This window comes from Sardina pilchardus, chromosome 4 (genome assembly GCF_963854185.1).
Source record: "Sardina pilchardus chromosome 4, fSarPil1.1, whole genome shotgun sequence".
NCBI classification, from domain to species: Eukaryota; Metazoa; Chordata; class Actinopteri; order Clupeiformes; family Clupeidae; genus Sardina; species Sardina pilchardus.
Genome location: NC_084997.1, coordinates 638,512 through 654,078, shown reverse-complemented (window position 1 = coordinate 654,078; position 15,567 = coordinate 638,512). Strand labels below are relative to the sequence as shown.

At 38.5% G+C, this 15,567-nt stretch overlaps 1 protein-coding gene across 17 annotated transcripts in view; it reads left to right on the top strand.

Moving 5' to 3' along the window:
* The window catches only part of mycbp2 (MYC binding protein 2), a 306,540-nt gene that overhangs the window by 25,061 nt on the left and 265,912 nt on the right, over positions 1 to 15,567 (top strand). For all 17 annotated transcript variants that reach the window (XM_062533688.1, XM_062533704.1, XM_062533694.1 and 14 more), the window contains 4 exons: positions 6,329 to 6,482; positions 6,782 to 6,978; positions 7,267 to 7,509; positions 11,678 to 11,749. In XM_062533688.1, coding sequence (XP_062389672.1) covers positions 6,329 to 6,482; positions 6,782 to 6,978; positions 7,267 to 7,509; positions 11,678 to 11,749 — 666 coding nt within the window. The remainder of the gene's footprint in view (positions 1 to 6,328; positions 6,483 to 6,781; positions 6,979 to 7,266; positions 7,510 to 11,677; positions 11,750 to 15,567) is intronic.

The window sequence follows — 15,567 nt, the reverse complement described above, 5'->3', positions numbered from 1 at the left end:
TGGAATACGAAATACAATCTCAAACAACGCCAATCAACGATGATGCAGCAACAAGTAGGCTATCTAGCAAATATAACGTTAAGCTTATGGTAGGATATGTTATGTAGGCTACACAAACATATTGCAGGATAAGCTAGTATCTATGTTCTTCGAAGTGTTTCCAATTGTATGATTATCCTTTTAGGAATGCACAATAGCCTAAGCTGTTAACAAAGGTTTTTAATTTGTGAATGATTTAAATGATTGCACGGCTGTGGCTGTCAGTGCTAAAACGAGAGTTAGCTTGCTAACAAACAAACAAACGTGAAAATGACAGCAATGTAGTTTGTACTAGAAACGATGGTGAGAAGGCGGCTTAAATGGTGCAACTGGCATGTTGATTGTCGTTAGCTAAATACAGTGCTTACGTTAACGTTCAGTTGTATTGTCTTTAGCTATTGATAACGTTACCTAGAGCTAACCGGTTACTGTCATGATAAGCAAATCCTAAGGTCTACGCTACGGCAGGAGACAAGACGATACCGCAGCTGTGGCATGGTAGAATGTTTTCACAGCTGTTAAGCTACTGCTTAATGAGCACTGACGTAACAGTTAATCTCTGCCGCCAAAGTGTCTCAACGTTAACTCTATGAGAGTTTTGAAATCTTTTATCGTAAATATCTCTAAAAGTATGAAGTTCACAAATGTGAAAAATACATTGGAGAAATCTCCGTTACAAGACCTTTGTAGGAGGGTTTGAATGATGTCAAACGGTTCAGTGGTTTTAGTGTTATAAATTGTTGATTTTGGTCGGAAGAAGAATAATCCCGATAATAAGAAGAACAGGGATAACAGTACATTGCATTGACATGCAATGTAATAATAACTTGAAATGCAATTCCAAGGAATTACCAGTGCATGAAAATGCAAAAATGTATAGATAGATAATGTAGATATGGTTACTAAGGTGTAGCTAAGGTAAACATGGTGGGTTGCATAGTTTAAAGAAAGCTGATAGTCTGAAGGTAGACTGTTTAAAGCTTAAACATTCCAGTTCTAACTTTACTAATGATTTCTAACAGGTATGTTAAAATGTTAACTATGCTAAAAATTATAACCAGGTCGATTGGTTAACTTAGCTAATGATTTCTAGCAGTTATGGTAAAAATGCTAACAATGCTAACCAGGATGATCAGCTAACTTAATTATTGATTTCTAACATTTATGCTAAAAATGTTAACTATGCTAACAATGCGAACCAGGTTGATAAGCTGACTTAGTTGATGATTTCTAGCAGTTATCCTAAAAATGTTAACTATGCTAACAATGCTAACTATGCTAACAATGCTAACCAGGTTGACTAGCTAACTTAGCTAATGATTTCTAGCAGTTATGTTAAAAATGCTAACAATGCTAACCATGCTAACTCGTTAGTGAGGACTTTTATTTTGAAACATTTGTTGCTAGGGTATCAATGGTGGCCACTATCAGGAATAAAGAAGTTACGGTAGTATAATCATGTTGGTTGCTATGGAAACTGTCATAAATGCTTAACTCACTGCCATTGACGTCTTTAAACGTCAATTTAGACACATACGTTGACTGCCATTGACGTCTATAGACGTCAATTGCCTTTTCCAATTGGGAGGGCTCCTGGGTGGGCCTGGGAACGATCTGGCAGAGTTTCAGGCTTGTAAACAGACTGTACTAGCGATCCCAACCGCTAGATGACAGCAGTGCCATTTGGATGATTAGTATCTGCCTATAGTGCACATGCAGAGACAGCATGCAGCATGCAACAAGCAAAGACACTGAAGATCGACCACAGTGGATCTAGTCTGCACGCGATGCAGGGAATAAATATGCGGTAACACTTTACATTACAGATCAGTAATAAGTGGGTAATGTTATGGTAATATATATGCAATTTCATGGTAATAATATTTTTAAACCACATATTACAAATAATTAATGTGTAATTTCTAGACAATTACTGTGCAATTACCATACAACAACAATGCAAATAACTTGGGTAAAATAAAATGGTAATAACTGTTGTAAATATTAGGGGTGTAAATCGGAGCCTTCATGCCGATTCGATTCGATATCGATTTCCTAGGTCAGCGATTCGATTCTTTTCGATTATTTAGAATTCCCACCGATACGATTCGATTCGATTCGATTAGATTTTTACATGATATCTATTAAGTTTAAAAAATCTAGAAAAATAGAAATAATTTGCCTTTTATTGAGAATACAGAAACAGTAGCCTATTCTATTCACATGATGTGTATGTTACAGTATAAACAGGGCCAAATGATCTTTCTACCAGCCTTTTAGTGCAGTTTTTTCCTCCACACGCTGTGACATAGCCTACAGTAGGCTACCTGCTGACTGTGAGATAACCTAATACAAATTGTAGGCCCAATATATCTGCTATTGCATATGCATTTTGTGTGTAATCAATATTAGAAGATTAATTAGCTAAACGTTTAACTTTAGGTAATTTAAGTCATAGGCAGCCTTCACTGTATTGGCGATGTGAGATTAAATAGGTGTCTGTCACTTTAAGGACGTGAACTTGCGAAAACGTTCTGAAGTTGGAAAGATTCCCTGGCCGTGTCGTAGCGGTACAGGCTATGATAGTTGTCACTGTTCAAAATAAATCAGTCCACAACTGGAGGACTTTTTGAATCTGAGGTACATGCTCAGCAAAGACAGTATGGGAAACGAACACAAATCATAATCTGAAGCATGTTCAACTAACGGGATAAACGTTTCCCCAAAACTTTAAATTGATTCGTTTGGACACTTGTTTCTCCAATTCCACTTCGTCCTACTGTTATTAAATAACACCTGCTACTCAGAACACAGAAATGTTCAGAACACGTAGCCTAACTTGTAAAACGACACAGTAACTAAAAGGTCTCTAGAATACATTGGCCAAATGTCATTGCGTATAATAATGAATGACTAACGTCACTGTTAGCGTGCTCACTTGATCTCATAGATATATATCTATGACTTGATCTGACGAATTCATCAGCTGTTTTCCACATGGGAAAAAACGTGTGCATCAGTGAAGCTATGGTAGGCCTAACAGTGAGGGTCATTAAATGCCAAACGTAGTCCACCAATTTATGCGATGATGACAAAATTCGCAGCCTATAAACGCTTTGTTGCGGTGCTGAACGTTTACAGTGAAGCATGTATGTCAACAACCCGCCAATTGCGAATGACCTTTTAATTCTACTCGCCAATGCAGATTTTCACTCACATTTGGCAAGTGGCAGAGGGTGCCAATTTTAAACCCCTACTAGGCTATAAAGTAGAAGACAATAATGAGGATAGCGCTACCCGCAGATTAGGAGCAGGTAGTAGGCTACGCATAGGAGCATATGCTGAAAATAAACAGACGGAAAAATACTAAAATAAATACATAAATCAATTATCTTGCGGACGTATCGATGCATTGAATCGTCGGCTGTAGAATCGATGCATCGATGCAAATCGATTAATATTTACACCCCTAGTAAATATGCACTTACCGAAGCAATAAATATTTAGGATTTACTTATTGTGACATAATATTTCTGTAATTATACCAACATGATGGTGCTATGGAGGACTAAATTACATAGTAACTTCTAAGTGTTATGGCACAATTACACAGTGGTCAAAGTTTTTGTAGTAGTTAGTTTGATGGTAAAATGTGACCTGTTATCTGTTATTATGATGAAATAAATGAGGTACTTTCACAATAACTATATGGTATCAGGGCTGTAAAATACTGTTTTGTCTTTTTGAAAGGATTTCAACAACTCCCCACCGTCCAAAAAAACTTTCAAAAAGTAAAACAGTATTTTACAGCCCTGATACCATATAGTTATTGTGAAATTACCTCATTTATTTAATCATAACAACAGATAACAGGTCACATAATATGTCACAATAAGTAAATCCTATATATTTATTGCTTCGGTAAGTGCATATTTACAGCAGTTATTACCATTTTATTTTACCCTTAAATCCAAGTTATTTGCATTGTTGTTGAAAGATTGAAAGATAATTGACTAGAAATTACACATTAATTATTTGTAATGTGTGGTTTAAAAATATTATTACCATTAAATTGCAGACATATTACCATAACATTACCCACTTATTACCGATCTGTAATGTAAAGTGTTACCAAATATGCTTACTTCTTACATCAAGGATGGAAAACACGTGAACGGTATGATCCATTTACATTGGATATTGCTATATAGACTAACAACAACTTTGCTAGTGCTAGCTTGCTAAGTCTACTGCCCTGTTCAGAGTCTTTAGCGACCATCAGAGTTCCTAGCAACCTTGACGAGACTGACGACATAACAGTGCAATCGTGGTAGACATACTCCTGAATCGCTAACGTTAAAAAGTAGATTTTCACAAAAAGATCGTTTTCTCCATGTTTTGGTCAAAAACAGGTGTTTTTAGCAAAACTAACCCATGTTCTACTGACGATTACTAAAGAACGAAAAACGATAGAAACAAACCGTTTTTTCCTGGTGAAAGAAGAGAGTCTACTCTTTCATTTGGTACCTTCGGTGTTTACATAGTCATAAAGCTCACCGTTCGGTGGATCTTGGAAAAACAGTCAAAATGCTGTAAAACGTCTGGCAGTATGGAGCGCTCTGCACTGAAAATCGCTGGCAGCCAATGAGTTAATTTGAATGGTTGCTAAGTTGGTTACTAGGTAGGTGGAGGTTTCATGTAGTTGACTGGAGGCATACTTGATGATAATTGATAGTTGGAATGGTTGAACAGTTAAATAGTTGAGTATTTTCAATGGTTAACTGATTTAATAGTGTATTGTGAGGACTTTTATTTTGAAACAGTTGTGGACAGAGGAAACAGACGGTCAAACGGTTGAAGCTGCATTAAATAAGTTAGAAGAAGAAGAAGCCGAATAAGAAGCCTAGGAAGAACAGTACAGTGCATTTTCATTCACTGTAATAATAATAATGAAATAAAATAGTAAAACAAAATAATGGTAAAGTAATAAAGATACAGTGAAAATAATATAAATGTTAATAGTAGAGCAAAGTATGTCCCATAAAAACAAAGCAATAAAGATAGATAACAAGAGTATAGAAGTCAAACATCTAAAATCTAGGGTAAAGTGGTGGGTGGGTGGTGGGGGTCTTCAGTTTAAGGAGTAGAGATGGGCTTTGAGATGGGATTTGAAAGTGTTTGGAGAAGGGGCTAGTCTAATGTGGTGGGGGAGATTGTTCCAGAGTTTAGGGGCAATAGCAGCAAAGGCACGGTCTCCTCTACATTTAAATTTATTTTTGGGAACGGTCAGCAAAAATAGCTCAGAAGATCTAAGACTTCTAGCAGGGGAGTATTTATGTAGTAGTCCAAAGAGATAGTTGGGGGCTATGCCATTCAAACATTTGAAAGTTGTTAGCAAAATTGTACAATTAATCCTATGGTGAACAGGGAGCCAGTGAAGGGAAGCTAGGATGGGAGAGATGTGTTCTCGTTTACGTGTACCAGTTAAAAGGCGAGCTGGTGCATTGTGAATTAGTTGTAGGCGGGAAAGTGAGGCCTGGCTGAGACCAACATATAGGGAGTTACAGTAATCCAGTCTAGTTGTTAAAAAGGCATGGATTACTTTTTCAAAGTGTAAAAAAGTCAGGAAAGGCTTGATTTCTTAATTTTGGTTACTGATTTGACCTGTTTGTCAAATGTAAGATCTCCGTCCAAGATCACACCCAGGCTCTTTACAAATGACTTTACATAGGGTCTCAGGGCGTCTGTGTCCATATCTTGGGTGCAATTTCCATTGGGTCCTAATAGAAGGACTTCAGTTTTGTTGTTACATGCCTTGCTAAATGTGTGAAAATCAATTACACATACGCATTATCGGGCGTTGGTGTGTTCAGATTCAAAAAGTTTAAGGCCATCCAGGCTTTGACATCATCAAGACAGTCTAGGAGAGTTTTTAAGGAGTCTTGACTTTTTAGGGGAATGTAAATTTGGGTGTCATCTGCATAGCAGTGAAAAGAAATCCCATATTTTCTGAATATGGTACCTAAAGGGAGCATATAGAGGGCAAACAGGATGGGCGCAAGAATAGATCCTTGGGGGACACCACAAGATAGAGGTGCTGAGGAGGAAACAAATGACAGGAAAGGATTTTGCCTGGCATGCCCTCTTTGGAGGCTTTGGCGGTTTGAAGAACCTGTTGATCCATCTTGATTTGACATGGAATGACCCAGTTATCTTTCTCCCTGTTGCCTTGTAATGATTGGTATAAAAGACGGTGGTAATAACAGTTACCCATTTTTTTCCCCTCCAGATCATTGGCATTGGGCTATGTGGCGTGTTTGAGCTGATAAAGGAGACACGTTTTTCGCATCCTTCTCTATGCTTGCGGAGTTTACAGGCACTACTGGACATGCTGCAGGGACAGCAGCCTGAGAGTTTCCAGACTGAACCACCAGATGTCCTTGGTATGTCTCATTCCCACGCTATTTTGTTGAACCATCTTACTAGCAGAACTATGTCCATGAATGTTATCCTAATAACACAGGAGGTGACTGTTTCTTTGGCGATATTCTAAGAATTGGAATTTAAAGACCGCTTGTGCACTGTTTTCATAACTTAAAGTGTTTTTCTTCCTGTGGGTAAAAAACTGTAAATGAAAAAGGAATTGTGCCAATAACACCTGTGTTATTGTTGTTGTTAAGTGTTTGCAGATCACTCATTCCATTTGTGGTTTGATGTCTCTAATGCAATACTCCATCAACAGAGTCCCTTTTCCACTTACTGCTGGAAATAACTGTGCGAAGTACTGGAATGAATGACCCTACAGGGCAGGCCCTGACAGCGCTGTCCTGTGCCTGTCTCTTCAGTCTGGTGGTGTCATGGGGTGATACAGGCAAAATCCTTCAAGCTGTGTCCACAATACTCACCAACAATGGTAGTCATGCCTGCCAAACTATAAAGGTGAGATACCAGTGTTGTTCTAACCCCCTCTCTTAGGGCGCTTTCACACCTGGCTATTTGAATTGGAACAGGGAGCGTTTCCCCCAAAGATCGGTTTGATTGGGTATATATGAAGGCAGCAATCGCACTCTGTTCCGGAACAAAATAAATTATTATTAACACTATTAAACTGCCTACCAAAATTCCATACCACTGCAAATATTAAAAGTTTTCACATCACCTAGATATATGTTCCTTTGCGGTCATGAATATCAGTGTCCTAAATTGTGAACAATTTGTATCTTCCAGGTGCCAGCCATCCTGAATGCATTACAAAGGAGTGTGCAGGCGGTTCTGGTGGGCAAGATTCAAATTCAGGATTGGTTTGGAAATGGTATAAAACATGCAGCACTCATGAATAAGTGGCTACTGAGGGAACTGAGTATTGATGACGATGAGCACTGCCTGTTGCAGGCTGATGGCTCTTTCCTCTATTTGCTCTGCAAGGACGGTCTCTTCAAACTTGGATCTGGATACAGTGGCACAGTGCGGGTAGGCACTTCCTTCTGTATGATGTATTGTTTTTTGACTTGGTGCCTCACATTGTCAGTAATGTAGAGAGAACTGTGCAGTGTATGTAAAATACGAAAGGGTATGTTAAGAGTTTTATGTCTAGCAACACTCCCATGCTTGGACTTGTGATCTTTCATCATGATTCCATAAGAATTTGTGGCTGTGCCATGCAGAGGTGTATTTCACCTGGGCTACCTACTGTAGTAGAGGATGTGTCTAAGCAAGATAAAGGTGTCCCAACGCAAAGAAGCGTCTTCCCCAAGTATGCAACAAAATAGTGGCTCCTTGTGAGCAATGAACAATTTCAGCCAACCAACGTATTGTAATGAGGGCAGGGTAGGGAGGACTGTAATTTCACTGTTGTTGAAGTGAAGTAACAACTTAGCCAATTACAATTATGTATTTAAGTAATTTAAGTATAACGCAGGACCGTGCAGAGACCTTTTGAGGGGCTGGGGCTCAAATTCTTTTTTAAATACTAGGGCTGGGCAACGATTAAAAATTTTAATCGCAATTAATCGCATGATTTCTCTGATTAATCATGATTAATCGCATTATTATACGCAAAACTCAATTATCAATTCAGAAGTAATATATAGCACATTTTTATTTCAAATGTGCTGACATATGAACGCAAGTGCCATAGCATTTTTTCTGCAAACATTTAACATCAGCATTTTGTTTATGCAGTAGCAGTTAAATAAATGATTTAGTGTAAATCTCAACTTGATGTAATCAAAACAAATACAAATTTAAAGCTTAGGCTATTGTACACACACTTTTTTGTGAAACCTTTAACAGTGCGTGTAGTCAGATATTTCCATAATACTTGTTGTAATAAGCCTAGCCCGGTATAATGTCAAAATTATTTTTTATTTAGGCCTATAGGGGTGGGTGATGTGGGCAAAAAATAATATCTCAATATTTGTTGTGATTTTGACGATAACAATAATTAGTCAATATCCTTAAAAAAATAAAGTCTGAGTTACTTTACAGCTCATTATTTCTGAGTAGCAACATTAATATTATAATCAATTACCAACCTGTGACTTTTTGACCAAATCAACCAATGCATGTCTATGACACATTTGTAATTCTGCCCCCACTTGTGTGTGTGGTAGCCTAATGATGAAGTCTAACCAGCTACATTAGAATAGATGGATATAGGGCTAACCAATTTCCCAAGGGAAACTCTGATGCTGAAATTCTTTTCAAACGTTTACTGTAAAACTAAGCAGAACAACAGAGTACATTTCAGTTATTTCCTTCAATGATTTAGAGTGCAGTCACGTAGGCTATCATTCCAAGTTACAGAATAGAAACGAATGTGTTAGCTTATGGCTAATGTCTATGAGAAATCCCATTGAAATGCTAACGGTTAGCATAATCGATAAAATGAGATATTTAGAGCGAAATTCGGTCCATTTACAGCTTGGGCTACATAGGAAGATGTCTTTGTTTACAACTGAATATTAAAATACTCAAGGCTAATGTTTTCTTTCCATACAACAACGTTACCGTGTAGGAAAAAACGACTGTTAAACTTAGCCTACAGTAGCCTATCAATGCCACTTGAACAAAGTAGCCGCAAAACCAGCGCAAAACATAAACATTAGGCGTGCATGTGACAACGTGCACCGTGAATATGTGACTTGCTCTTGCACTGCTACAGCCAGTGGCTTCTTTCACTTCTGTTGCACATCTCCTGATTTCGTGAATGTAGGGTATGGAATTTCAATGCGTGACTAGACGCCTGTGACCAGCCTGTGAGCAACATACTTTTACAGTATAAAATGAATAATAGAAACTGCGTTAATGCGCGATAAAATAATTATCGGCGTTAATTGATTGATGAGTTATCGTGATATTAACGCGTTAACGCGCCCAGCCCTATTAAATACTGAATTACCCTTGTTGAAACAAAATGTATTACTATCTTACATAGTAGTATTCAGTGACATGACTGTGGGCTGCTGGTTGAGAGGCAGAAAGCAAATGGAAAAGAGGAGAGTTAAGCTTTTGAGAAGTACAAATTTGTTTAGCTTTCTTCAGAATGAGAATCAGGGCCCTGTAACTCGAAGGACACGTTAGCTGCTCTTAGACTTTTCGCAAATTCGCATATCGTAAGCCTATCGTTAAAGGGATTATCCGGAGTAAAATGCACTTTAGATCAATTTAACGGGCAGCCGTGGTGTACTGGTTAGCGCACCGGGCTTGTAACCGGAGGGTTGCCGGTTCGATCCCCGACCAGTCCACCATGGCTGAAGTGCCCTTGAGCAAGGCACCTAACCCCTCACTGCTCCCCGAGCGCCGCTGGTTGGGCAGGCAGCTCACTGCTCTGGGTTGATTCACCTCACTGTGTGTTCACTGTGTGCTGTGTGTTCACTAATTCGGTTAAATTGGGTTAAATGCAGAGAACTGAATTTCCCTCACGGGATCAAAAAAGTATATATTCTATTCTATTCTATTCTATTTACGGATGATTGGGAGTACATACTAGCCTGACGACGTCATACTCAATTCTTGCCAGAATATGAGTGTGAAACTGCTCCATTCAGCCGTGATTATGGGGCATGATTCAACCGATACAGGGCGGGGGTGATAGCTCTGCACTCATTGGATGGACCAAACCAAACAGAACAAGTTATTGCGCTGTCAGTATCTATCTTGTACACACCTGATAGCGAGATCTAAGACAACGAAATATGTAGCAGGGTAGGCTATATGGAAAACATTTCCCCTCCGTCGTTTTTAAAAATAATTCCTTCAAACTGTACAAACATGCAATGAACAGCTGGGGAAGTGTGTCGTTAACCCAACGAGTAAACAGATATTTCAAACAAACAGGAACAACATCTCGCAAACATGCTGTTTTAACTTGGTGAACGTGAAACTAAAGTTTTCCCACATATCCACGTTGGTCTAAGTGTTCAGAAATAGTTGTGTGAATCCGTGAGAAAACCTCCGTTTCCATAGCTAAGCTAAACGAAAGGCCAAACTGCATGAAGAAAGTATGCATTCATAGCCATAGCGTTTCTGTTGCAATTAAAATCAACCTATGCCAACACGGTCTCACACCCAACTCGTGGAACGAGGACGCATGCATAAGCATGCAGCCGTGAACGTCACTGCTGTTCATCTGTCAATCATCACGTAAAGCCCGCCCTGACAATTTGAATGGTCCGAACAGATCTGTATCACGAATAGTAGCAGCTGAACGGAGAATTGCCAGACCAAAGTTCCCTGCAGAAAAAGGATGTAGGCGGGGCTAAACTTCGGTCTGGCATCCAGGCTAAGTACATACGTTGAGTTGACATCAAATCATGTCATTCGGATGTGTTTTGAGAGAGTTTGATTTTACCGTTTTAAGCCAAAACTCGTTAGCCTGGAAGTGACCCGTGCATGTCCTTTCGCCGCTACAAAACGCTATTTTTATACCTTTTCTACTGTTCCAAACAACATTACACTCATGTGGTAGTGAGTAGAGGGTCCCTAAAGCCAAACCGAAGTATCCCGAGGTCTTTATGTGGTCGGATAGAGAGTCCAGAATGGATTTAATCAAGCCAGTACTTTTCCGGAAATGTCGCTGCTGCAGCTGGGGAACATTTTAGCAACACTTCAGTAACACTTCAGCAACATTTACTCAAAAATCTTTGACAAACAGGTTAATCTGGAGATTGGACGATAATTATAATTACATCTTTCACACCCTTTGTGCAAAGGTGTCACGTGGGCTAGTTTAGTTTCCATGCAATAGGAAATATACCCATCACAATTGAAATATATTATGCTTTGTGATAATAGGAGCAGACAATCTAAGGAAAAAAGGATCTAAATGATCTTCTCAAGTAGCACTCCTAGTGTCAATAGTGTGTAATGCCTCAAACTTTTTTAGAAAAGTAAACTTAGAAACATGATTTGTATAATTCACACTTTTGTCAACTATCTTAGGAGTTCCTTTAAACTCTTTATCAAATACATGCCCAGTTTCAACAACATGTTTATTGAAAGCAAGGGTAATGTAATTCTGTTCAGATATAAACACACTTAGATATGATACTGTGTTGAGACAGTTGAAAAAGACAATTGTAAGTCACTGTTATTAATTGCTTTGCATTGTCCTAATGTAAATTATTTTTGATTTTAGGGACATGTGTATAATTCCACTTCACGCATAAGAAACTGGAAGGATAAGAAATCATGGCTGGGATTTGCTCAGGTAACATGCTTTGAAAGTGTTGTTTTTTGGTGTTGTGGGCTGAATTGTACTCAAATGTGGATGTTGACCTGCAGGTGTGCTTTTGGGCTTCTAATGTAATGTAATGTTTAATCAACGACACATGGAAAATGCATAATGCACCCAGAGCAGATTTTTCATAAAAAAAAAAAAACAAACAAAAAAAACGTAGGGAATGTGAATTTGCAAGTGATACTTCTTAAAGGGATATTCCGCCATTTGTGGAATTAAGCTCATTTTCCACCTCCCCTCTAGCAAAACATGATATTTACCAGGGCTGGGTATCGATCCAGATTTTCTGAAACGATTCGATTCCGATCCACAAGGTCACGATCCGATTCGATTCTCGATTCGATTCGATTCGATTCGATATCGATTTATTTGTCAATACTAGTTTTTCTTGGTTATAAAATAACTTGAGTGGAGCATATCCCTATGTCAATGGCCTGTACTACAATACAAACTTTCCCAAGTGGTTATGTACATTTAGTACAATCTCCCTAATCCAATTGCTGGGTTGTCAATTTAAATTAAAATGACTTCTGCACATGAATAACTGTAACTGTTGACAGGAACTGTCTCGTGTGTGTGTGTGTGTGTGTATGTATGTATCTGTGTAAGAGGGACAGAGAGAGAGGGAAGGTAAAGGAAGTTAGGAGCAAAGAAGTTAAAGAATTAAAGAATTCCAGATTGTATTTAAATTCTTAAGTTCAATCATGACCATAACAAAGTCATTAGCCCTGTTTTGGCAATAAAATTATTGAGCAATGGTAACCATGAAATTAATTGGTTGAATTACAATACCCATGACAGGGTCAAACAACAATGACCACATCTGGTCAAAGAAAAAAGAAAAAAGAAAAAAAACTACAACAGTAGCTCAGCAACCACAACAAATAGTGGGAAATTATGCTTAGTAGATAAAGCATATCATACCATCTTAATATCTTAGATCATATTGCAATGACATGGCAGGGTTAAAAACAACAATGAAAACAACTACTACAACAGTAGCTCAGTAACCACAGCAAAGTGCAGGAAATTCTGCTTGACTGACCATCCTATTCTCCAGGAATTACAATTTTTTTCTGGAGGAAAAGAAGCTGGTCTACATGTTAGGGCTGAACGATATATTGCATTTGCGATAATATCGCGATATGATGAAGTGCAATTTTCTAACCGCAAAGGCTGCGATTACCCTCTGGTCACGTGACACGAGAGCGTAAAGTAACAAATAATTTGAAACAGTCTATCAGAGAGTGAACTCGGCAAGCTGCTTGATAGAACCATTGAACCAACATTTTTAAGAGTGCCACTGAAACAAATTCTAGGTTGCACTGGTGTACCTGCGCTGCTCGGGTGAAAGCATGAATGTCTTTCGCAAGTTTTCATTGTAGACTATGCGTGCAAATTCACCAAACGGTATAGATTCAAACCCCTCTCCTTGGCCCGCTTTCTCTCCCTCTCCCTCCCTCTCTCTCTCTCTCTCTCTCTGTCGTGCGCGCTCAATGGACACCCGCCCTCGACATGCACATTCAATCCAAATAAAACATTCGCAATCGTGAAAGCAATGACGCATAGAAGACGATTAGCTAAATTATATATAAAATCCGGTTAGCATCATTATTAGCATGCTGCAGACATCTAAAACTCTTGCGTTCAAATTGACTGATCATCTCAATACAGATGTTTTCCAACTTCAAGACTCAAAAGGGCTTATCCCAATGAGAAAAAAGTATTTATCTACCTTGAAACAGACGTGGGGAAACTGACCCGTCCAACCAGTAGACTATGATAAGATAGCCAACTATGCTACTTTGTTTATATTTTGAGGCTTCAACCAGACAGCTGAATTAAAGAGACGGAGTTGGAATAGTCAGTGCAGTGTGCTGTGCAGCCATGAATATCAGGAATATCTGTATGCAGAACATATCACGTTCATTAAAGTGAATTATCTGAAAAACTGCGTAATAAACCACAGATTTAGGCTATTCATATTTTAATATTTTTGCAATCTGCACTTTTGTTTGTGTGACTTGTTACTGACTTTCATTTTAATCTTTACACCAGGCTTCCTTGTACTAGTACAACCCCTGGCAAAAAATATGGAATCACCAGTCTTGGAGGATGTTAATCCAGTTGTTTAATTTTTTAGAAAAAAGCCAGATCACAGACATGACACAAAACTAAGTTCATTTGAAATGGCAACTTTCTGGCTTTAGGAAACATTAAAGGAAATCAAGAAAAAAAATAATTAATCAGTAACAGTTGCTTGTTTTAGACCAGCCAGAGGGGGAAAAAATATGGAATCACTCAATTCCAAGGAAAAAAATATGGAATCATGAAAAACAAATTGACAAAAGAACACTTCAACGCACCACTAGTACTTTGTTGCACCACCTCTGGCTTTTATAACAGCTTACAGTCTCTGAGGCATGGACTTAATGAGTGACAATCAGTACTCTTCATCAATCTGATTCCATATTTTTTGCCAGGGGTTGTACATGTTCTGATGTGTAGGCCTACAAGGTTGAAAGTTCAAAATATAGGCCTACTATTGTGATTGAAGTAGCTAGTTAAAAAAAAATATCATCCATCAATTCATGCATCACCTGTCATCATAACAGAGGTATGACTTCTAGGAAATAAGAGTTTATTTTTAATCTAATATAGCCTATTGCCCATACTATATGATTTACTGCTTGTTTTTTCATTCGCAAGACAAACACCTTTAAAAAGAATGGCATAGCGCATCGCAATCGCAATATTGGCAAGAAAAATCGCAATTAGATTATTTTCCATAATCGTTCAGCCCTACTACATGTTGTGAAGTGAGGCAGCTCCTTTGAGCAGTAACAATATCACCAGCAGTTGAAAACACTCGCTCGGATGGGACACTGGTCCCAGGTATGCAAAGGTACTGCTTTGCTAGGTCTGCCAGAAGAGGAAACTCCCCTGCATGCATGCTCCACCATGTCAGTGGATTTTGAGAAAGAGGAATAGATGTTACTTTCCTGTATCTGGTGACCTCATCCTGAGCTTTTTCAGTAGGAGTTTTCCTTAGTGGTGAAGGTTCTGGTGTGTAGGCTGACCCCAGTAAAGCCATCAGAGCAGATGAGTCTTTTGGCCTCTTAGGTTGACTTGGAACAGGCACAGCCACATCAGCTGAGCCATGGGAGGTGTCTTCTTGCTGTGCAGGCTGTAGTTTCCTCAGCTGTCTGTTGATGTAGAAAAATATTAGAAAATAAAACCCAAATTCACCTGAATTCAATTGATTTGCTTTTCCAACACAACAAAGATAGCAAGTCTAAATATTCAAATGTACATATTTCTGCAAACTTACATCAGTTGATTGATTCAATGAGCAGCTTCAGAGGTCATAAAAATACAGCAGCACATGCCTCATCAGACAGGAATGGTAGAGTCTTGAAGCGTGGATCCAATGATGATGCCAGCCACAGATAGATAGATAGATAGATAGATAGATACTTTATTGATCCCCAAGGGGAAATTCAAGGTTATCCTTCAGGGCTTCATATCTAAATAGAGGAATAAATATCACTTTTATATATATTTTATGAATGGATTGTGTAACTAAACCAAGGTACAAGGACTAAAGTTAAAGCATACAGATGGAACAGACAGTCATGCACACACACACACACACACACACACACACACACACACACACACACACACACACACACACACACACACACACACACACACACTCTGTTATATAATTGTACAGTCTAAAATTGCAGAGGTTAAATGGTTGTTCTGGGTTAGAAACTGTCAAT